This window comes from Kwoniella mangroviensis (genome assembly GCF_000507465.2).
Source record: "Kwoniella mangroviensis CBS 8507 chromosome 1 map unlocalized Ctg01, whole genome shotgun sequence".
Classification (NCBI taxonomy): domain Eukaryota; kingdom Fungi; phylum Basidiomycota; class Tremellomycetes; order Tremellales; family Cryptococcaceae; genus Kwoniella; species Kwoniella mangrovensis.
In genome coordinates, this window is record NW_027062533.1 from 7,351,232 (window position 1) to 7,374,224 (window position 22,993).

Sequence of the window (22,993 nt, forward strand, 5' to 3'; positions counted from 1 at the left end):
CGAAAATATGAGGTAGAGGTGATTGTTTATCGCTGCTGCTGTTGTTGTTGACGTCGCCGCGACAAGGAATTTTTGCACCCTGCAAGTCCTCTGTTTACTCTTACACAAAGTGGAGGTCTGAATAAAGAAATTGCCACAAACCACCCCTCGATCAAACGGCTCGTATGTGAGCCTCAAGATCAGTCCTGTCAGGCATCAGATGGTGCTCTATCATGCTACGAATTGTAAGGTAGGATCTGGGAGGAAATGATGACTCAAGAACATGAAAACAGTAGAGCTTCGAGGCACAAGCTATATATTCTACAAAAAACGCCAATTTTTCTGTTAGACCTCGGGGATGTGGTCAAGGGGTATGACAAGCGATCCGCATGGGGACAGGATATGAACCCTAGGACGATTGTTCGCTTAGCCAGGGTTCGAGTCCCTGCCTCTCCATTCTTTTTGTGTTCTTTGTGGCATATAGTGCATCAGGCGTTGTCTTTTGTGCTCCTTTACTCATCTGAAGGACCATTGGTTGTTTATTTATCATCTTTTGAAGTTGGGAGTTGCGGTTGTGTGCGATGAGGATGATCGGCGCTACACAATTTCGGGTGGCCACATTGCAAACGCCCACACACGCGCGTCTCAACGACTGCCACACTTGAAATGGCCACGCGTGTCAGATAAACATATACGCGCCACAGTGTATTCGCCAGACTCACCATAGTGCAGGTGGTGCATGACTTCGAGTTCGAGCAGATTACAGCATATACATATATGCATGTCTAAAGGTCTATATACATCTATAGGGGAACTGGTATACGGAACACCTCTACGAACTAGATAGACGATCACTTTTTTCGTCTATTTTGCCAAAGACCATCTTCAAGCTTGTTATATATGCAATAAATTCTATTCTCATGCTCTTATTCCCTTCAATGGCCGCCAGCTCCATCGATCATCAGATCATCCATTTACCCCATACTAGCCCACCCAAGAGGCTAAAGTACATGTCCCTATCCCCATCTCTCCTATACGCCCCGAGATGAGCCATGCCTTCTACGAAGTATCTCGCGGTCCAGCCTAGCCACGTCCATGTCCAGACGAACCCTACCAACCTTTCTGTAAAGACCAACCAGCTGGGTTCTTCTCCTCTTCCCACAAATCGTTTCTTATTGGTTCGGTAGATGGATTTGATCAACGCTTCGAAAGCCAATCCGACAGGTTGAAGGATGAAAAATGGGGTTAACCTAAACAGATTGCTCAAATATACAGGTTCGGTACGAGGATGATTCTTGATAAGTAAAGCAAGACTTCCTGCATCATGATTCAGACCTGATAGTAAGAACGTTATAAATGACTTGATAAGATTGGAAATAACCAATTTGGTGGATATCGCCCTGTTCGGTCCGCCCGGAGAGCCTGACGAGGTTATAGGATGGAAAGGTGATACCCTGCCGGACTCGGGAGGGGATGAGTTACCGCTCGACTTGTCGTTGTTTCGTTGATGTCCAAGTTGAGGAGGGATGGAAGGATGAGATGATATACCGGTATGGGTCAGTCCGAGGATGTTCTCGCCGATACCTATCCATCCTAGGACACTTAACCACCTTCGATTATATCCGTGCCATGTCTAGTCCAGATATTCGATCAGCTTAGGCCCGTATTTTGGCCTTCCATCAAAAATATGTATAGCAGCATCACGATAAGATCCAACATGGAGATTTGATCCTCCATATGGCCGCGGATGAGAATTGAAATAAAGCGAAGAGTCACCCCACTCACCTTAGACCACATAGTAGACAACCCAGGATGTACCCACAAGTTCTCCAACGAACCAAACATAGGAGGCCATCCCCATGGTTCCCACAATTCTCCTTTCCATCCCAATATCTTCCCCAGGACTATCATACATACAGCCGTATGGAACCAGGCAATGATCAGACCGGAATGAACTCTCGATACTACCGCGATGGAATACACCGCCCTCTGAGACAGAGACAGGGAATCGTATGGTATCTGATTCGGTCCAGAGAAAAAGTCTTTTCCTACGATGTTCCGTATTGCGCGACAAAAGTCTTCGATGAGGTACGTGGCGATGTAGTATGGTAATTGCATTTTCAACCATGATCTAAACGATGATTTACGGGTATATGGATGTTGAGTTGAAGAGCGTGGTAAAGGACATTGATGCGCCCAGCCAATACCCCTGTAAGACCACATGAGGCTACCAGCCCAGTAGAATTTGGCTAAGGTGAATGGTCGAGGTACAGGTTCAGGTATCAACACTTCTGTTTGATCTTCGGAAGGACAATGACCATGTGGTTCGAGAGATCCGACGGGTGGATGAAGTTGGGTTTTGGGAATGATGCGATGACAGTGTTGTTCCGGAGGGAAGAATACGAAATACTCCAAGATTCGCATCATGTATATGACTGAGGGGAGTCGTATGTGTCATAAACACCAACAGTCAACGGTAGAACACGTCAAACGGGACCTCTGTCGTGTAGGATTAGAGCCAGAGCGAGTACTCACATGATAAGATCGAAGAACCCCAATGAGTTATATCATCCTTCTCAAACCGACATGTTATCAGATACGTGAACGCTCCGAAACAGATTGGTGCGACGATCCCCATCCTCAACAAGGCCCACCCACCCGTATGAGGTGTCGAGAGCATCAACTGCATGAAGAAGATTGTGCCGAAGGCTATGAGGAAATCGGTAGGTCACTTGGCATGTGGTTCAGGTAGTTTGGCCAGCAGCTCGAACAGTGGGATCTGAGGGTTCCATCTTGATAGCGATGGGGAGGATGAACTATTCACTGGCGATAAAAGTGATACCATGCTGGGTCTGATATACTGATACCGTTATGGTGAGATGGCGTTGAGTTGGGGTTGAAGACGATATTGAAACGCATCTTGCATTGGTGATATGAGACTCGTACGGAGAGGGTGTGATTGGATTGGCGGGTGTCGTCTCTCGGTCTTCCCTTCGGGCAGGGGCAGGAGGCAGAAACGAGGGGACGAGGGAGGTCATGCCCATTGTCAACGCCATTCCGATCGGATGGGTCCATGCGCCGCTTACTCGTGCTTTGACCTGATGTGATCGAAGCTACTCGTAGGTCCAAGACATTACAGGCCGAATCACGTGATATCGTTTGTATCAGCTTGGCTTGGACGCGTCTACGAGTATCCTTTATCCTCTGAGATTATAGCTTTGATCGCAATCTCCGTTGATCCCATCTCACTCGTACATCTTGCATCATCACTTGACACTTGACGTTGAGATGAAACACTCGGTCATCACAACTCATCCAAGATGCTAGCCGAGGTACTTCTCCTCTTGTCCGGCCATCAATCCTCCCTCTTCGTCCCTCACCCCTCCTCCTCCTCTTCCTCTTCTCCCGCCTCAACGACACTTATCGTCTCTCCACACTTGACCGAATACCTTCACCCTGGCGAGATCACCTCTCTCAACAGCCTCGCCGACCTGTCCTGCAAATATCGTAAGATCAAATCATGGGCCGATGATACACAGAGAAGAGGGAGAGAAGCCATCCTATCAGAGAGTGTACGTTCAACATCCTCAAGAAAAGGCAAACAGCGTCAAGACACTACGACCGGTTCGGAAGATGATTTACCGAACCAATATCTCACTACATTGGCTACATCGATCTTATCAATCCTGCGTGATTACGAAGTCTCAATCGTAGATATAGAATCAAAGATCTTATCTTTAGATCCAACGTTGGTTCAAGATGGTGATAACAAGGGATACGTACCGCTTTCAAGCTTGGTAGCAAATTTCGATAAATGGAAAATCCCTTTATCATCACTATCGACGCTTGTCGATGAATTATCTCCAAGTACACATACGCCTGGAAAACTGATCGATCTGGTTGAGAGTAAAGGCAAAACTGGGAATCCGAGGTTATCCAAAATATATTCAGATATATCATCGGCTCTGCACAATTTATTCTTGGTTCATCTTATATCATTCTTGCTTTACGGCATCACCACTTCATCCAGCAGCAAGATCAGTACGAGCATGATCAACTCGATAGGGATAGACGCTGGTTCCGACCCCTCATCACCGAAATATAGGATATACGTACTCGACGACCATATCATACCCTCTTCAACAGACAGAAAGACCAAAGAAAGTATATTGTATATTGGCAGAGTTTCTGCTACACTCAAGAGGGAAAATAGAAGTTTACCGAAATCGATAGTAGATGGTATCAAAGATGAGATTATGGGTGTGAAAGGGTTAGACAAGCTGAGTGGGTTCGATGAGGCTATACAGAGAGCTAGAGCGGACATTGGAGAGTGAGTAATGACTAAGAGATATCTTTCGGTGCACGTGAGGGCATGTACTGATAAGCTGGATGGATACATTAGATGGTTATGGAAGAATATACTCACGGGACCACAGATTGTCGAATCTATCGAATGTTTGTAAGTCAACCTGCACATCCTATTTAAAGAGTGAAACGAACAAGACCGAGATCGCTCTCATGCATTTTACTCTCAACCTTCAGATCCAACTACTTCCTCACTAGAAAATCAGACTACACCCTGTCCCTCATGACTGAAATCGATAAGCTACGACTTACCAAACTCGTCTTATCCAATCCTCATTCCTCTTCTTCCGTCATACGAGAACAAGATCTGGATTTGGCGTTGTTGAGATCAAGTCTAGGTACTACAGCAGAGAACGACAAATTCTTGGACAAGCTAAGATGGAAGGTGGATAATGGACCTTTAAGAGCTATTCCCTCAAAAACCCCTCCGATCACTCATGTCACGCAAACAGAGGAGAAAGAAAAAAGTCATATATCCAGGTTGTTCTCTTCGACGTTGTTAGGTACACCTCTTACTCTCACCACTTCAATTAGTTGGCCTTTAGATCTGTTCTTGTCGCCGAAATCAATGATGATTTATTCGGATATACATTCGTACCTCCTCTCATTCAGATACACACTTATGAAATTAAGCAATACTTGGTTGAACCTCAGTAATCATCAAAGACAGAATCACAAGGACCTCGATCAGAAGAGCCAAGTGGAAAAGAGATTGGATAAGATATGTTGGGGAACAATAAGACAGATGAATTGGTTCATCAGTGAACTCTTAACCCATTTCATGGATATAATAGAAGTACAACATCGACACCTGCTTCAACGATTAGATATTCAAGATGAAAAGCGATCGTTGAATAGGTCCTCGAGCAAGGGAAGTTTGAGAGGGTCAACTATTGGTAGAAGTTCGATCGGACCTCTCAAGGGGAAGGACCTTGTGCCGAAATCGCCTTTATCTGAAAGTCATACGACGAATTGGGAAGATAGGACCAATACTAACACATATAAGAGTAATAAAGCTCCTCCTACGCCTAATAAAGGGGAAAAGAATTATTTGGATTTCTTGACTCTAAGGTGAGTATGGTGAAGTTACACTGGATCTTCCGTTTCATCTGAAGCGCAATTGTCAGCTGATACCTATATTTGTATGAATACAGATCGATACACTCCCAACATCTCGCTTTCTTACTCGAAGCTTTACTTCTATCCGATCCATCCGTATCTCCATTGATCAGGGATATCTTGGATACATGTAGGAGGTTTACCAGTCTCGCCGATAGGTGGTATAACGAGTCGCCCGATTCTGAGCAAAATACGACCAGTATGGATCAATTGATACAGCAGAGAATAGAAAATGTCAAGGAGATCGATGAGGTGAGTTGAGTTGCCCAAAGAAAATATACGGTCCTGAGGAATCTAATTTGAGACTGACGATTCTTTGTGTTTTCCAAAAGACGTTGCACGACCACATCTTAGATTTCTTTAGTATCCTCCTCGATTCACAAAACCCATCTACTTCCTCGGAAGGCGACAAGGATAAATCATCTTTAGAAGGAGGAGGCGGAAAGAGTTTTTCGAGAACGAGCAAGATGAACCAAATTAGTAAGATTATGATTAGTAGACAGACTTCATTTGTCGGTTCACGTTCAACCCAAGCATCAAAATCCAAGATGGAAAATGGGAATACGTTTGGTAGTAACACTGGGATGGTAGGCATGGGTCTAGAAAGACATGTTGAACATTGTAAGTTTCACATATCGAATTAAGATATTTTCAAAATGAGGTATAATCAAAGACGCAAGCTGAAGCTGATAGGATTGTGCTCTTGTTATTGCCCCTTAGTACTATTGAGATTAGATTTCAATGGGATATTGACCAAATGGAAAGAAGATGAGATGAATGGTATTCGGGGAGATAATGAAACTGATTATAAGAGTGTTTTAGCTCAAGGCGGATTATGAATCTTCTCCACCAACAGGTGAACATGCTCTATTCATGCTTTGTTGTATACATATGCAATCATGTAGCCGTGCGATAGGCGTACATGCATGTCTATCCAAGTTAGGTGCTTGGTTTGAGTTGTACAGGAGGGTTGTCACCTAAACTTTCTATGAGCTGTGCCAGTGATGTCCCATGGTGATCAAGTCAACGACGTATTCGAAAAAGAAACGTTTGAATCCACGTTTAACTCACGTTATTACCATTAATTATACCCGTCGTGGCAATCAAGAACCTCCTTCCTTTATATTGCTTTGACATCCATCTCAAAGCTGATATCTCAGTGTAAGTACATCCCCCAAGGAAAAATACGACCGTTGTGGTTATCTTGTTATCATCAGGAATCACTAAGAAATCCGAATGAAATTTCACATCAGCACGTTTCTCTGTGTGACTCACTTCTGATATACTTACCCAACAGATTATCTCGCTTCTCGCCATGTTGTCTCACATCAACATTATCACCAGGTAAAACACTCAAAACATCTTCGAAACCCTTCCATCCATTTAACGGATGAGCTTTCGGTTTTTCCTTCCCAGCTCCAAGACCATTCGCATCTTCCCCATTTGTTGTCGAAGTGGAGGACGAGAGAATCTGATTCTTCATCGTCAAACATTGAACCAACCTTAATGAAATCGGTCCGTATCCCGAATAAACGTAAGATATATCATTAGGGTTTAAATCGTTTATGTCATCCACTATCAACCTCAAATTCTTCCTTAAGAAATTCACACTCTGATTCTGTATCGTGGAGACTGAAGATCCAGATTTGACCAATAAACCCAAATTTTCAAGACTGATCAATAATGGCAGATGCTCGTATCCGTATACTTGCAAGAAATCCCTTTTGAACGATTCTAGTAATTTGGGCTTTATTCCGCCATTCGTTAATGACATCAAGACGATCGAGCGTAGGATTGTTTGCCAATCCAATTCCTGATTCATCAAATCTTCGATAGTATTCAGTTGAGAGTTTGGATCGTATCCCGCTACGAGATTCTGTTGCGCTTCCAGTGTACGGTTGAACGTTTCAAGTTTGGTTATTGGCATGAGAAGTTCGGTGAGACCGGTATCTACCATTGCACAAGATATCGATCAGCTTGACTTTTACTAGCTCTTGATTGATAAAAGACAGGAAATGTATGTGTCGGTTTGCGGCTATGAACATTCTGACTGTATGCTGAAGAAGCCACTCACGTATCCTCAAACTCTGCTGTTCACTCTGCAATCCCCCTAACTTCCCTACAAACTCTTTCATCTGACTGACGCTTTTGAGATTCTTGACTCCACCATAATCACCTTCGAGCCTTCTAGCAAGTTTGGACAATTTCGATCCTACTACTGCGAAATTCTGATCTCTTAATTCCGAATATAGCTTATCTTTCTGTGATGATAGGTGATGTTTACGTTTTTTCGTTATAGGGGTGGAAGGTAATGCCGAGGTGGAAGGTGAAGGTGTAGGCGCAGTATTGGGATCAATAAGTGTCGAGTCAATCTCAATATGAGCTATCCAGTAAAGTGTATCAGCTGATTCATCCGGTTACAGGTTGCATAAGCTGAATGGGGTATAACTTACCATTTTTTATGCCGACAAATTCATCTAACATCCCTTCATATGTCAATTGCGTCAACATCGGGGTTATCCAATCTATCGATCTATCCAGGATAATCAGGCCATCCACTTGTGTTGAGGATTCGATATCTCCATATTGCGCTGGATCCGTATGATGATGACGCTGTAAGAGATCGGCCAGTTTCTGTATTGGATGATCAGTCAAAGCCTGAGTAATGAGTAGAGGCATTCTCACCTTCGCTCCTTCTCCTTTGCCAAGTATTCTAGGGAATAAACCGAAAGCCCGCTGAAAGGTCATCAGAGCCAGTGACGAGTAGTATATGGGGGTATCATCTCCGTTCTAGATCGTTATGAAATGAGCTTTGTCTCGGAAGGATCACGACAATTCAATTGGCTTAGCTCACCAAATATATATCCCTAGCTACATCATCCATCTCCAAAGACAAGAGATCATCTTCAACCGGTATAAGCTCAAGCTTGAACTGCGTATATCCACGCTGTCAGCTAAAATCTAGCCTCCTCATGAAGATGATCGCTCACTTCTGATATAGTCACATCACCAGCTACACCCTGATCTTCTAATACCCTTCTGCACAATTCGGTAGCTCGAGGAACAAGTAAGATGGTATACATCAATGGTCCAGCAGGCGATGGATTACTTTGTTGAGCTTTGATCTGATCTATTTATGCAATATCCACTCATCTGTCAGCTTCCTTTCCATATTTTGCACATCGAGATGGCAGAAGCTTACCAGCTATTGTACGCATATATTCAATCTTCGGTCGACATAGCCAGACTACATTTCTAGTGTTGACATTTAAAGGACCAGGTTCCAGCCAGAACATCTTATCTACCGCTTGGTGCTAATTTGAAGTTGTCATCAGCCACAGCCTCTTCCTATTTGCACACAGAAGCAGGACCTTAGCTCACCTTCAACAAGGCGACCTCTGTGACCAACCCCAACGGTCCGCCCAAGGCAGGCTCGAGAATTAATGTTTTAGCCCCTTGGATCTACATCACGAGTGTCAGATGTTTTTCGCTTCATAGCATTGAGTAGCTCACGTCATTCAGGCTCTCCACCAGAGCTGACTTTGCCAGCTCCTTCAGTATACCGATATCTAGCTCTTTCTCGGTAGGTGGTTGGGGTACGGTCGACTCGCTATCGCCTGAGGTGGATGGGGCTGGTGGAGGTTGATGAAGCCTTGATGGACCAACATGGGGCGAAGCGGAAGTGGACATGGTGGGGAGCAAGAGTAAACCTATCGCCTTCCTACCAGTATGAAGTGATGGCTCGAGGAGTGCTAGTGTGATATGGCTAATGGCAAGAATAGGTAGGAAGTTGATGTTGATGTTGGTGGTAGTTGTGTCATCGCTATCTGCGGGGCGCCCGATGCGATCCAAGTGGTTTCCCACGCTGTCACCACGTGCATCGTGTGTTCGCAGGTTTAACCGGACACAGTTGCAGATCAAGGAAAGAGACCGCTCTAGCTTTGTTGTTCTAGTTAAGACGTTGAAACTACTTTCGCTATCTTCCTTTGTTTCTTGAACATCTGAAGACACCTATAAGATAATCCCCCATCACACATAGAGGCTGGGATTAAGAGTGGGGTTCAAGCCTGTCCACCGAACGAGTCAACCTGAAGTCCAAGCGGACCATATATCACAAGTTGAAGCAGTTTTCACATCTACCTCTCTGTATTGACTACTGGGCGAAATACAATGGAAGATCTGTCGACTGGATCAGAGAGTGACTACTCTAACTCGTGAGCTAGCGCTTCCGTCATTGTGAGCCCAAATGGCCTAGCTGATGCCGCTGAATATTCATAGTTGGATATCATGGTTTTTATCGACAAAAGGAAATGTGAGCATCTTCCATCTTCTATCTCGCGCTTTTGCTTCCTCCTCTGCGTGGTCACAAAATGTTTCGTGCTGATACTCCTGCCATTCATAGGAATACTTTGCAGAAGTAGATGAAGACTATATACTAGACAGGTTCAACTTGACTGGGTTGAACGGAGAGGTAGTTCAGGAATACTCGAGGGCTTTGAACTTGATTACAGACAATTTGGGTATGTCATCCATCACGATATAGCTTTTCAGAGGGCTGAGCTGGAATCAAGCTGACGGTGATAATGCAGACGAAGAATCATTAGATGACGATGTACGAGAGGCTGTAGAGACTTCCGCTAGGTTTCTGTATGGGTTGATTCATGCTAGATATATCGTTACTTCGCGAGGATTGTCAAAGATGGTAAGTTCTGGCTGTCCATCCAACATTTCATCTACCGTATCACTCCTTCACCTCAATCATGTTCATCACGATCATATCTGACCTATGAATTTATACCTCATTTGGTTTCAGCTTGAAAAATACCGTAAAGCAGATTTCGGACGTTGTCCCCGAGTATACTGCTATCAACAACCTCTTTTACCTGTCGGTCTTTCCGATATACCTTATCAAAAAGCTGTTAAACTCTATTGTCCTCGATGTGAAGATATCTATTCACCCAAATCAAATCGTCACGGTTCAATCGACGGAGCGTATTTCGGAACCACTTTCCCCCATATGTTATTCATGGTTTACCCACAGATGATACCTGGTAAGGGTCAACCTGTCGGTTCGTCATCAGTTGCAGACGTCAATAGGAGTTTGGCAAATCAACAAAAAGATAATACCGCTGGACCAAGTTCGTTAGGTAGTGGGGCGATATCGACATCCGGAGTAGCTATCAAAGCGGAAAGGTACGAACCTAGGATATTTGGATTTAAGGTGAATGAAGATGCCAAGTTGTATAGGTGGAGAACGGCGAAGAGAGATGCGTGAGTCTGGTGGTTCATTTTTCTCCCCCTCAAAGAAGGAAGACATTGCTTTCCTTCCATTTTCAACACCTTCCAGTAGACACAGTGCTAATCAGATAGTTTTGGCGTCATTACACCATAGCCAAATCGCACGACTGGAGAATCTGGAAAGAGAACAAGGTCAAACGAATCTATAACCAAATTCTCAATCACGCTCACACATCCCGTTACCCAAGATATGTACCAAACAATGTAACTTTTTATCTCTCACTCTTCGGTCCAAGTTCAGTCAAATTCAGGTCTTTCTTCCCTTTATCAGAACAAAGATGTTTTATGGGATAATGCATGAATGACAATCTCACTCGTACAGTACATCTTCAACCACTAGCATACACGGTCAGAAAACGATTTATGATCCCAGGAGATCTATCAATTCTATATACTCTCCTGCTTCCTTCCTCACGCCGAGCTCAGTCGCATCCATATCCATATCTAGAACCTGGTTCTGATCGTGCTCCGAGTTCTGATTTGATACTAAACCTTCCAGATTCTCCACTACGTCCTCCATTCGTATCTCTCTATCTCTACCTTGATCCATATCGTATTCTTCCCCCAGACCCATCTCTTCAAGTGTATCTTCCATTAACTCTTTCCTACCCTTCCTCCAATCAGGTACTCTACTAACGGGCGCAGGCCAACTTGGGTTCGAATTTGAATTTATCCTTTGTCCCATTGACACATCCCTATTTGGTAAAACAGGACGAGGATGATGATTAGGTGGAGTCAAGTGTGCATGATCATGGGTTTTCTGTCTCGTTGAGACTTGATCGAATGGTGGTTTAGGTATACCAATAGGTTGAGGGAGAGGGGTCGTACTCGATGGTCTTGAAATTGTTATCCCACCAGCGTCAGTGCCAGTACCTGTACTCAAAGTATCGTGAGTATGGCTGATATGCAATGAAGTATGAGAATGGTTATCTTTAAGTAAATCATGATAATTTAGATTCGATATCTGTTCAGTCTTTATACCCAATTCCTCAACTTCACTCTTCCTGACTTCTTTCTTCAATATATCACCATTGGATATCCCATGTCCATTCATACCGGCATTTCCACTATCACCTACTAAGTTGATCGCACTGAAATCACTCAACTTTATACCTATCGAACTTGACGTGCTTCCATGTAAGATGCCAACTCCTGGCGCGAGGTGCCACAGAGGTATCCTATCAATCGGAGGTGGGACTGTACCGGGCGACAAACCATGGCCTGAGGTAGGCGAAATGTGAGAATTTGAACTTTCATTCGATTTCTTCCTTTCTAAAGTCGTAGAAGTTTCATCAGCTGTAGGTGGAGAAGATGAAATGACAGTCAATGAAGCTATAGGATCATCTTTATATTTCCTTCCACCTACACCAGTAGGACCACCATTGGTAGAAGCAGCGGCAGCAACTTGAGAAGTTCTTCCAGCATAATATCGATCGACAATATCATTCGGAGACTCCGTACCGCTTATTCTCCTCGTAATCAGTATAGGTGAGTTCACATCTTCCCCTTGTCCTTCCTTTTTTCCCTCGATGGTATTGTTGTTATCTTGTAAGGGAATTTTCCGTCTACGCTGAGCTTTCTTCCTACCCTTACCAGGTAAAGATATAGGAGGTAACGCTACCTTATGTTGACCATTAGGAGAGATGGGTGAGAATGGATTCACACCGAAACTCGGTACTCTCACAGATCTATGGCTCGAAGTGGAAGCGGAATTGGAGTATAATGGTGTATGTACAGGTGAAAGACTAGATGATGGAGTTTGATATACTTCATTTGGCCAGGCGTACATTGACATAGGTATTGAATGACCAAGGGCGTCATGTAATGGTTGGGATTCCCGTAAACGGGTTTCGACTGGTGAGAAAATGTACGCAGGTGGTGAAGAGGTGAGAGCCCATGCTGAGAGGGAAGAGAGGTGGTTCCTGCATCACCAAACGATTTAGCTTATATAGATTAGGGTCATGTGGTGAACATGGGGCATACAACCGACTCACTCGATCACTTTTGAGTAGACATAAGAGATGACTATGACTCTTGGAGGAGGTTGACACATCTTAGCTATGTGACTGAAAACTGCTTGAGCAGGTAATGGGTCAAACACTCCGTTTTCCACTATGCACAGCCAAGATCGGTCAGCAATCGAGACAAAGATGACTAGAATTGGAAGACTAGATAAAGACTTCCATCTGCCTGATGATACTGCATTGTATGCTGAGCGGGCCATATGACATGATCATCGCACTCACTGTAATCAATCTTAACTACCGGATCATGAAGTACCGAGAAAGGTTGAGGAACGGGATTCCTAACTCGACCAGTCGAGTCCTTGTAATTTAACGGTAATTGATAATCACCCGTCGAATAGGGTGATCTGAAAGGGGTTGATTGACCTTGAAAGCGGTATTTGAGATGTAAGATGTGAACGTTGGAATGGGGTTGGGAAGTTAACCACTGTAAACGAAAGGGATATTACGGTAAATGAGCTCAATTTCCTTACATTCCGGGCAAACGACAAGGACACCTTGTTGGATGAAGAGGAATGGAATGCCCACTTACCCTTGCATGTTCCAACAACCTTATAGTATCTTTGAAATCATCCGCCCTCAAACCTTCACTACCCTCATTGGGCGATCGCATATAACTACTGGAGTTGCTAAAGAGATACAATGCATCTCGAGTAGGTAAATCAGGTGAGAGCGGTCGGGATGTAGGTGAAGTTTTGGATGGCGATAATAACACTGAGCGGGGTGAGGGAGAAGGTGAACCAGAGAGGAATGGCGAATGTCGCCCGCCATCATCGTACTGGAAAGCCGAGGAATCACTTGTGTGTTCCGGCGTAGGTATGGGCGATGTGACATTGGGTAATTCGTCAAATATCGTTTGATTAGCTGGAGCAGAAGTGATTTGCTGGTCGCCCGTCATAGGTGTTGGTGGGACTGGCTGAGTGTTCAGTCGAGGAAGGGATGTCGATTCCATATTTGCAGGTGACATCCTGCGAGGTTGATTGCTCTGGCTTTGGTAGGATCCTGTCGTCTCCAGTCTCGATGCTGACCTCGGAAGATAAGGTCTGTTTTTGGATTCGTTCTGCCCTATCTTGAATGTGAATGTCGATATTTTCGTGAAACTAATCGTAATACATCAAGCCAACCGCGTACCATTCGAATGCAGTCTAGAAACACTCGAGAGAATCGGGACAGTAATAAGAACTGGACAAGGTGTTGATCGATTGATCGCGTGAATCTATTGAGCTCAGCTTATCTCAGTCTTGATCAAATCACCATATCTCTACATCAAACTCACCTCGCTTAGTCCAAACCGAACGACGGAAATGTCAGTATCGCGCGGGGTATGAAAGGAAGGAAAAAAACGAACACAAAGACAATTGAAAGAAAGGATCTCACGAGAGCGAAAAGACAGTGTTTGTTGGTATGTCAATTCACCAGTGCTACTGTACGGGATCAGTTGATCGAGCGGATACAATCAGTATGGACCGATAAGAGAAGTCGAACCAAACCAACTTCATAGGTTTGGATGCCCTCAGTATAGTGATGGAGAAGGTAGCGTATAAAGCAGTGAGTGACCAGCTCACACCGGTCAACACGCCGATCGGACACACTCCTTTATCCTCCTTGTTCCATTCATCATCATCGTGCACATACCTCATAAATCAATCGGAGCGACGCGATCACGCCACACCACATCGTCGTGTGTTAGTGGATTCGTCATCATGAAGACTGATCCGGAAAGGATGCTGTTCATATTGGACCTTTGAACCTTAGGGAAGTCTAGTGACAAAGGAAGCGATGTTTGGTGCGACTCGTGTGCTTACGGTATAGCATGACCTCTCCATCTAAGCATGCATATCCAGAGTGTACAACTTCGTTGATCTTTATCCACGTCTTCAGCCTTCAAATCGTTACTTCTTTTCGTAGACACCTTTGACCTCGACTCGTTTCATGATACTCTTCTTGTGAGTAACGGCATCGTAGACGAGATGAGATAAAGAAACACCTTGACCGGAATTCTTCCATCCGTGCCAAGGTAATGATGGGTCCAGCGCATCGCATTTGTTCAAGTAGACTGTACCACACTCCAATTCGGTTGATAAGTGGTGAGCTGCTGCTAATGATTGAGGATCAGTCGGATTGGTCCAGATTGATGCGGTCTGTGATTCCAGTCATCAGCATGTGTACCAGGGTGTGCATATTTTGAAAAGTACTCACAAGCCCATAGATCGAGTCGTTCATCAGCTGTAATGCCTCATCGTCACTTTCAACCTTCATAATCCCAACAACAGGCCCGAAAGTTTCCTCATTCATGAGTTCCATACCTGATCATACATCAGCTACGGTCTCCAAGAAAACGTGCAGGATCTATAGCTGCGTTTAAACTCACTGTGGTTGACATTGATGAGAACGGTAGGTCCGACGAGCGATGTGCCTTCTTTAGCTTCAGGGAAATGACTTTCATCTAATACAATTTGGGCGCCGGCTTCAACTGATCAAGGATAGATCGTGTAAGCTAAAGTTCGAGCGCTATTTGCAAAGAAAACTAGAATAGAGCTTACCAGCATCTTTGACCTGCTTCCTGATTCTTGCAGCACTAGCTACACTGACTACCGGACCAATATTGGTTTTGGTATCTGATGGATCTCCAAGCTTGTATGTCTTGGCTGCTTCCACGAAAGCTTTGACGAACTCATCATAGATTGCCGAGTTCACGTAGACTCGCTCGATAGCGCAGCCTGCATCACCGTTCCGTCTTTCAGCTTGATAGCCTCCCCGAAATTGTGAGATGAACTAGCTGTTGAACGATACTCACATGATTGACCGGAGTTGAACATCACACCTAAATGAATTAACATGGTTAGCTGTATTCCGTACACTCTGATTTGTAATGGAGCTCACCATCAACTACCTGTTCTGCCGTCCATTTTATATCCGCATCCTCCCTGACATACGCAGGATCATTCCCACCAAGCTCCAAACAAATACCCTTGAAACCTTTACCTTGACTTGCAGCTTGTTGCACAGCTCTTCCACCAGGTACACTACCGGTAAAAGAGATGAAATCGATTCGTTGATCTTGACATAATTGAGATAACGTTCTTTCCTGAGTGAGGTGGACCACTTGAAGTAAATTGTTATGTAATCCCGCAGATTGCCAGGTTGATACCCATCGCTCTGCTGGTGAAGGGGTTTGAGGTGCAGGTTTGATGATTACTGCATTTCCTGATAAGAGTGCGGCTATGACTGCATTGACGAGACAGAGATGAGGGTAGTTCCATGGAGATAACACACTGTATCCCATCATCAGCTATCGTGGCGATGACAAGTGGTTAGCTGTTCAGATGATCACATCACTCACGCTACGACACCCAGAGGTTGTTTCAAAATCCACTTCTCAACTCCTTCAACCTCAGGTTGAGTTTGCGGAATAGGAGCGAGGGCCTCGGTGGCAATTTCGATCATATGTCTAGCTCGCCAGATGGTACCGTTGATCTCTCCTTTACATTGGGAGATAGGTCTACAGCGGATATCCGATCAGCCATGAGTCATCCGTCGAACCAGCTCACATAACTCACCTTCCCATCTGCACTGAGAGATCTTCACAAGCGACATCACTGATATTTTCGAATTCAGTCTGATCAACAGGCATGTCAGCATAAGCTGTGTATGAGAGTGACATCGTATCGAAGCTCACCAGCCATTTCCTCGCGATAGCTACTCTTTCCTCCAGAGGTACTTTCTTCCAACTCTTGTGGGCTTTGACACTCTCTGCTATAACGTTGTCCAATTCGGACTCGGACAAGAGAGGTCTCGTACAGACTGGTTCCTGTGTGTAGGGTGAGATTGTAGTTTGGATGTTGATGTCTACCATTTCCAGTTCTTGTATTGTATCTCTCTTCTTGTTGTTGTAATATTATAGGTGAGGAAGGAAAGATGATCTTGGATGTGATCCACATTTTATACTCTACTCTGTATGGTGTTGATGACGCTCGCTTTGCTATCTATCCGAGCTCGAAACAAGGCCAGTTTAACCGATAAGATATGATTACGTATTGTGGCACGTGGATTTGGCATGGCTTTTTTAGTTCCGTTGCAACAACTTAAATTTCTCTGAAAATCCACTTTTTGCTGAAACGGTCAGTACGTACGAAACTAACCATATCTGCACACTGTAGACATCCTGTGCATCGTACCTCCCACTCACTCCAAGAGACAGCAGCAATATGGCACCCGAATCAACACCCAAAAAGGAGAAGAAGGACAAGAAAAGAAAGTCGGACGCAGCCGATCTCGCAGCTTCGATCAAACCTCAAGCTGTCCCACCTGCCGAGGGAACCGCAAGTGCCGAAGCTGTAGCTATGGAGGTGGACGGTGAGAAGGCGTTGAAAAAGCAAAAGAAGGAGAAGAAGGAGAAGAGGAAGAGTCTGGCTGCTGGGGAAGGAGAAGGAGAAGAAGAGGAGAAGAAGGTGGGTTTTGCACTTGTATCGTCCATTATCTCTTAGATTGGTATATCTTCCTCATAATCTATCTACCTATAACTGCTACGAGTTTGAATCTTTGATAGAGACTAACGTATTTGCATCATCCATCATAGGCCGAGTTCTCAGTACCATTAGACGCCATCTCCCCAATCGCCTCCCCATTAGCACCCAAGAAACTTTCCAAAAAGCTGTTCAAAGTGACCAAGAAAGCGTCAAAGGCCAGACAATTGAAGAGGGGTGTCAAGGAAGTTGTCAAAGCTATAAGAAAAGGTGAAAAAGGTTTATTGTTATTGGCATCGAATATCACACCTGTGGATGTTATTTCGCATTTACCTTTGTTGGCTGAGGAAGCTCAGGGTGTGGAATACGTATGGGTATTGAGCAAGTGAGTGGGATTAGCATACAATCCATAATAAACATAGCAGAAGATCGAGGCTGACATGATCTTGCTTTGCAGGGAAGAACTCGGTCAAGCTGCTGGAACCAAACGAGCAACTTCATGTGTACTTATCAGGTGGGTTCCCATCTCTTTCCGTCTGATAGCTTCTCATTGCTGATATGACAAATGCAGCTCGACACCCGCTAAGAAAACCACCCCTAAAGACGGATCAGCACCTAAAGCAGGACCTTCCGCAGAAGATCTCGCTGAACTCAAGTCAAGCTTGGAGGAGGTCACCGAGGAAGTGAAGAAGCTCGAAAGCTCCGCGGGAATCAAGTACTAAATGTAGATTGGCGTAGAGGGGTTGTGGACAGCGCAAACAATCTGTCTTGGTGCTGGTGCTGGTGCTGGTGTGTCTGGTAATAGACAAAACATATCCTCCTTGATGTGAGGTCATTCATATTTTTTGGCGTGTATGTATCTTTTTGGCTTTTCTTTCCAAGTATCTGGAAATGGCGTATAGATCGTGGATAAAATCACGAGGAGATTTAACAGATCAGCGCATATTTCTTGAACAACAACTACTGACCCTCGAAATGTGGTCTCACTCGCCAAAGATCACTGCAGTACAACTGTCTGCAACGGATTGTTTTGTACATCAGCCTCTGATCATAGGTTCTCGCATCCATCGCTTGATGGACTTACCCTCAGACCTCAAATTAAGCATTTAAAGTTTGAAGCTTTCACACGCCGAGCGATCTGAGCAAGTTGTCAGAACACCTTTCCATATTCTAGACTTTCTAACACTGACTGAGGTTGTTGTTGATGTTGTGTTGTCATCGATCATCGTATTCGTTGAGTTTCTATGAATTGACGATAACCATTCACTTATATTACCATACCCTCAAGTTTTCTTCGGAGACAGTCATCCCAGCCCTCGGACACTATGTGGGACTAAGTCCCATCTTGACGATACCCAACCGACAGTCATAGAATCACACACGCTCGACACGATCCTCTCATCGGATTCGACTCAACACCCCGCCATCAGCCTCTTCGCCATCGTCACCGCCGTCATCAGCATCGTCAACCACCTCAACACCAGAAAACACCAGAAAAGAGGACTCGTTTTCGTACCTTTGCCGGCCAACTGATCGCCCCATTCTCCCACTCAGCGCTCCCTTGCATCGATTCTCACCGCCTGCCCAGCAGCTTCGACGTACTGCTCACTACTCGACAACCCCTCCTAGTCACCCGACTCTCTGTTCAGCCCACGAACTCCCACATCAATCACCTTCGAATCTCCTAGATCGAGTATAGGTAAAAAATTCTCGTACGACTGGTCCGTGTCACTAACTTACCCCTTGAACCCCTTGAAACACGACACTAACTTGGTGGCCCCTGTCTGACCTCCACCTGGCAACATGTCACGGAGATCGGAACGGATCCGCTCACGAGAGCCAACCTCCACTCCACCCCCGGTCCTATTGGCAACTCAGCCGGAGGAAGTCAATGAAAGCAGGCGAGAAGGTCTGGAAGCCCTCTCGGAGGAAGGATTGGTTAGCTCAGGTGAAGAGGATGAGGAGGACGCAGGAGGTAGGAAGGGGAAGAAGAAGAATGGGAAGAAGAAGCGGACGGAAGCACAGACGGAGGAAGATCCCAACCAGCTCAAGTGCCCGGTGTGTCTGAAGAAGGCTCCGAAGAAGTTTCACCAACATCTTCTCCTCAGCCACCCTGATCATCACTACACCCCTCAGGAGCTTGCCAGGACAGAGTTCTCGGCGTGCGGATGTGGGAAACCGGTCAAAGGTAGGAGAGGTTTCACTCAACACCGGACCACCTCGGGCTGTACAGCAAGGATTGTCGATCCTCGCTTGGGTGCAGTGGGCGCTTCTGAACCGACTGCTACCAAGAAGGCCACGTCATCATCGAATCGCACTACTACCGATCCTACAAACATCGCACCCCGAGAACGATCGAACGATCAGTCGACTAGCCAACCTACGAGCGGCAACTGGATGCCAAGGACCGACAGGGCCAGATTGGCTTCGAAGTCCCCTGCCACCCAGCTGCTTACCGAAGTCGAAATCGAGGCACGTCATAGGCGGTTCCTCAGCCTTTCCTGCCTCCCAACTACCTACAAACGTCTCCATCCTTCCGTCGCTACCGCCTTCAAAAACAAAGCTGGACAGTTAGCAGCAGAGTTCAATGCTGAACCCAGTGAAGAGTCTCTCTTCCATATTCTAGCCCTCCCAAAGATAGCCTTAGCGCATGGTTTGAGATCCGGTAGACTTCAGGCGATCCGTCTCATTGCTGAGTTCCCAGCTGTTCAATGGCCTCAACCTCATACCACTACCCGTGCTAATCGTTCACGCGCGGAGGTGGCTGTCAGACATCTCGAGTCTGGCAGGGTTGGTCAAGCTGCTCGTGCTCTGGAAGACAATGGTCAAATAGCTCCGGTCACGGACGAGGTCATCAAGGCCTTGCGAGAAAAACATCCAGACGGCCCTCCCGAACCATTCTCCACACCTGGATCTAGGCATGACACCTTCCCGGTTGCTCCTGAAGATGATACGGTTCTTCCGCTGCTGGACTCGTTCCGACCCGACACAGCCCCTGGAATCTCAGGCTGGACAGTCTCACTCCTCAAGCTAGCTGCCAGCCAAGCCGACTTCAAGAGATTCCTTGAGATACTTACTGGACTCATCGCTAACGGTACGGCTCCCGGTCGTGATATGCTTTGTGTGTCACGGCTAACTCCTCTTCTCAAACCCGATGGAGGGGTGAGACCAATCGCTGTAGGTGAGCTGATGTATCGTCTTTCGGCCAAGGCCATTCTCAAGAAAAGTATGGAGAGGAACTCGCTGCTTCCACAGCAATTCGGTGTAGGATCAAGAGGAGGAGTGGAACCAGGGGTTCATTGTATACTTCAAGCTTTGGAAGGGAATCTGGGACGACAGTACAGTCATTGTGCACTGCTTGACGCTGTCAACGCTTTCAACTCAGCCGATCGCGACCTTTTAGCTGGAGCCCTTCGAAAGTTCAACCCTGGTGTCCTACCAGCTGCTGAATGGATTTACGGCCGTCCTTCGGATCTTGTCGTGCGGAAGGATGATGAATACATCGTCATACCTTCAGCCCAAGGAGTTCGTCAGGGAGATCCTCTCGGACCGTACTTCTTCTCAGTCGCAAGCCGACCGTTCCTCGAAGCGCTTATGGAGTTTTTAGGACCTGATTACCTGGTAGTGGCCTACCTTGATGATATCATCATACTTGGCCCTAACGGGGACATCATAAGTAAGGTGGTAGAATTCCTGAAGCTGGGAAGACAACCGATCCGGCTGAATGAGGCGAAGAGTAAGGTGTTCTCGTTAGCAGAAGTGAGGGAGAAGGGATTGAGAGTACTGGGGACGTGCGTAGGAGCGAAGGATGCAAGGGGAGCGTTTCTCGAGGAGAAGGTTATGGAACAGGTGGAGATTTTGGGACGGTTGACAGAGGTACCACACCATCACGCACTTAGCTTACTCCGGCACTCGATCCAACAAAACCTTCGGCATCTCATGCGATCCCTCCCGTCTCATGACCTCTCACATCTCTGGCGCCGCATGGACACCGTCTTGCAGCGAACGATTCTTCGTCTACGTGGATCTCGAGTAGCGAGCCCTGAACGGGATGAGCTCACTCGAACCTTGATATCTCTTCCCGCTAGGCTAGGCGGTATGGGTATACTTTCCTTTGAGGATTGCGCATCCCGAGCGTTCGAAGCGAGTTGGGTAGTATCGTCAACCGTCCTCAAAACCTTCATTCCCGATATCGCAATTCCAGAGGATAAACGGACTCAAAAGGAGAGATGCGCTGAATTGTTTGAATCTCAGCAATCTGAAATGCTTCAGGGTCTCATCACTTTCGAGCGGATTCTGGTCGTCGAATCGGCATCCAACCTTGGACGCCGTTGGCTCTCCGTACTGCCAACTGGACCTACCCTGCAAATGTCGGACCACGAAGTCTCGGTTTCCTTACATCGTCGCTTACTTACATACAGAAAAGCCACCTACTGCGGACGATGCAAGCTTAACGCCACTCCACCCAACGACTTCATCGCGCACGATGACCACTGCAAATCGCAATACGGTATATGGACTTCCCGACACAACCAGATTCAGAAGCTTTGGGTCAAGACACTGCAACGGGTCGAAGGGATCAAGGTCACAAAAGAACCCCAAATTGCTGGTACAGATCGGTGTAACGACATTAGGATTGAAGGTGGAAGACAGATTGGAACAGCGGTGCAGGACTACGATCTTCAAATTACGGCGATCTCAACCAAGGAGGCGGTCACTATAGCAGGTCAACAACCTAGGAATGGATTCACCTCAGAGAAGCTGGTGGAGCGAGCTAAGGATAGGTTACAGGAGTTCCTGAAAAGGAGAGTATCGGATAAGGTAAACAATCTTCCTGCCTCATCGGTGGACCCGGTCCCTATGCTGCCTCTGTTGATGTCATCTGGTGGATTCTTGGAGGAGAAGACGGAATGTGAGCTGAGGAAGTGGAGGAGGATGATTGGTAACGATGCGTTTGATTTTATGCTGCGTAGGATGGCTGTCATCCTGGTCAAGGCCAGGGCAGACTCCTATCAGTACTAAGTAGATAGATATACCTTGTATTTACAATAGCAGAACACATTCTTATACTCTTGATTACGTATGCAACCCGTCAGCTTTAGGAAAACTTCCAAGGAAGGACAACTTAAATCGCTGATGCCGCAAGGCTTCGTGCGTTCAAATCGCATCCATAGCATGCTTTTTCTTATTTTTCGCGGCCAGGAAAGTATCTTCCACTATTCGTTTGATGGGGAAAGTATGAAATCCAGGCGGAAGAGGAGAGAAATACTATATAGCCACATACCGACAATCCAAACTGGATCCAGTTTGATTGTAGTGTACCCGGGGACGATCAAGATTAGTTCTTGTTTTTTACTATTTGGCATGCCTTCCCGTTGAATTTGATGATGATCCGGCCGGGCCGCTCTTCATCTTCGCATGTCCGTGTGGTGTGGTGTGATGACTCAGTTCATGGTAACAACGAGGCACTTATTTGTCGTTCTCTGCCTTTTTTTTCCTTTTTGATCGATGTGACATCGCAATGAACCAAAGGACGGGATGTGTGGCACTGTGAATGATAGCGATGACGTACGTAGTCTCCCTCTCTGAATCCAATAGGTCCTTTAGGTCGTATAGTGTTTGATGATGGTTGCCGTGTGATGCTGTAGTGACGTGCCCCTCAGATCTACCCTTCCGTCTCAGCAACACTATCTCTTTAGGGCATTTACAGTAGACTCGGATATCTTCGGTGAATAGTGTACA

The 22,993-nt window shown here is 45.8% G+C and overlaps 9 protein-coding genes across 9 annotated transcripts; 5 read left to right on the plus strand and 4 right to left on the minus strand.

The window, feature by feature from the left end:
- Positions 1-940: 940 nt before the first annotated feature.
- Positions 941-2,824, minus strand: I203_102758 (uncharacterized protein; the record flags this gene model as incomplete). Its single annotated transcript, XM_019147039.2, has 4 exons — positions 941-1,612; positions 1,765-2,414; positions 2,515-2,688; positions 2,797-2,824. The coding sequence occupies 4 exons, from the start codon at positions 2,822-2,824 to the stop codon at positions 941-943; spliced, it is 1,524 nt and encodes a 507-aa protein (XP_019003589.2).
- Positions 2,825-3,299: 475 nt separating this feature from the next.
- On the plus strand, positions 3,300-6,302 carry I203_102759 (uncharacterized protein; the record flags this gene model as incomplete). Its single annotated transcript, XM_019147040.1, has 6 exons — positions 3,300-4,309; positions 4,382-4,438; positions 4,522-5,415; positions 5,499-5,715; positions 5,796-6,084; positions 6,184-6,302. 6 exons carry the CDS (start codon positions 3,300-3,302, stop codon positions 6,300-6,302), a joined length of 2,586 nt encoding a protein of 861 aa, XP_019003590.1.
- A 100-nt stretch (positions 6,303-6,402) lies between these two features.
- Positions 6,403-9,153, minus strand: I203_102760 (uncharacterized protein; the record flags this gene model as incomplete). The annotated part of the gene is made up of 11 exons (XM_065517177.1): positions 6,403-6,456; positions 6,535-6,686; positions 6,754-7,413; positions 7,538-7,846; positions 7,917-8,097; positions 8,149-8,253; positions 8,318-8,395; positions 8,454-8,593; positions 8,666-8,777; positions 8,845-8,925; positions 8,977-9,153. The coding sequence occupies 11 exons, from the start codon at positions 9,151-9,153 to the stop codon at positions 6,403-6,405; spliced, it is 2,049 nt and encodes a 682-aa protein (XP_065373995.1).
- Positions 9,154-9,633: 480 nt separating this feature from the next.
- On the plus strand, positions 9,634-10,910 carry I203_102761 (uncharacterized protein; the record flags this gene model as incomplete). Its single annotated transcript, XM_019147042.2, has 6 exons — positions 9,634-9,677; positions 9,742-9,775; positions 9,866-9,983; positions 10,053-10,165; positions 10,277-10,734; positions 10,856-10,910. The coding sequence occupies 6 exons, from the start codon at positions 9,634-9,636 to the stop codon at positions 10,908-10,910; spliced, it is 822 nt and encodes a 273-aa protein (XP_019003592.2).
- A 212-nt stretch (positions 10,911-11,122) lies between these two features.
- Positions 11,123-13,752, minus strand: I203_102762 (uncharacterized protein; the record flags this gene model as incomplete). The annotated part of the gene is made up of 4 exons (XM_019147043.2): positions 11,123-12,683; positions 12,756-12,873; positions 13,008-13,212; positions 13,318-13,752. The coding sequence occupies 4 exons, from the start codon at positions 13,750-13,752 to the stop codon at positions 11,123-11,125; spliced, it is 2,319 nt and encodes a 772-aa protein (XP_019003593.2).
- A 925-nt stretch (positions 13,753-14,677) lies between these two features.
- Positions 14,678-16,641, minus strand: I203_102763 (uncharacterized protein; the record flags this gene model as incomplete). Its single annotated transcript, XM_019147044.1, has 9 exons — positions 14,678-14,926; positions 14,985-15,091; positions 15,157-15,258; positions 15,329-15,505; positions 15,583-15,609; positions 15,669-16,060; positions 16,129-16,287; positions 16,346-16,404; positions 16,465-16,641. The coding sequence occupies 9 exons, from the start codon at positions 16,639-16,641 to the stop codon at positions 14,678-14,680; spliced, it is 1,449 nt and encodes a 482-aa protein (XP_019003594.1).
- A 352-nt stretch (positions 16,642-16,993) lies between these two features.
- Positions 16,994-17,973, plus strand: I203_102764 (uncharacterized protein; the record flags this gene model as incomplete). The annotated part of the gene is made up of 4 exons (XM_019147045.1): positions 16,994-17,236; positions 17,365-17,636; positions 17,709-17,765; positions 17,823-17,973. 4 exons carry the CDS (start codon positions 16,994-16,996, stop codon positions 17,971-17,973), a joined length of 723 nt encoding a protein of 240 aa, XP_019003595.1.
- A 1,081-nt stretch (positions 17,974-19,054) lies between these two features.
- On the plus strand, positions 19,055-20,285 carry I203_102765 (uncharacterized protein; the record flags this gene model as incomplete). Its single annotated transcript, XM_065517178.1, has 2 exons — positions 19,055-20,206; positions 20,259-20,285. The coding sequence occupies 2 exons, from the start codon at positions 19,055-19,057 to the stop codon at positions 20,283-20,285; spliced, it is 1,179 nt and encodes a 392-aa protein (XP_065373996.1).
- A 905-nt stretch (positions 20,286-21,190) lies between these two features.
- Positions 21,191-22,273, plus strand: I203_102766 (uncharacterized protein; the record flags this gene model as incomplete). The annotated part of the gene is made up of 1 exon (XM_065517179.1): positions 21,191-22,273. One exon carries the CDS (start codon positions 21,191-21,193, stop codon positions 22,271-22,273), a length of 1,083 nt encoding a protein of 360 aa, XP_065373997.1.
- Between the last annotated feature and the right edge of the window lie 720 nt (positions 22,274-22,993).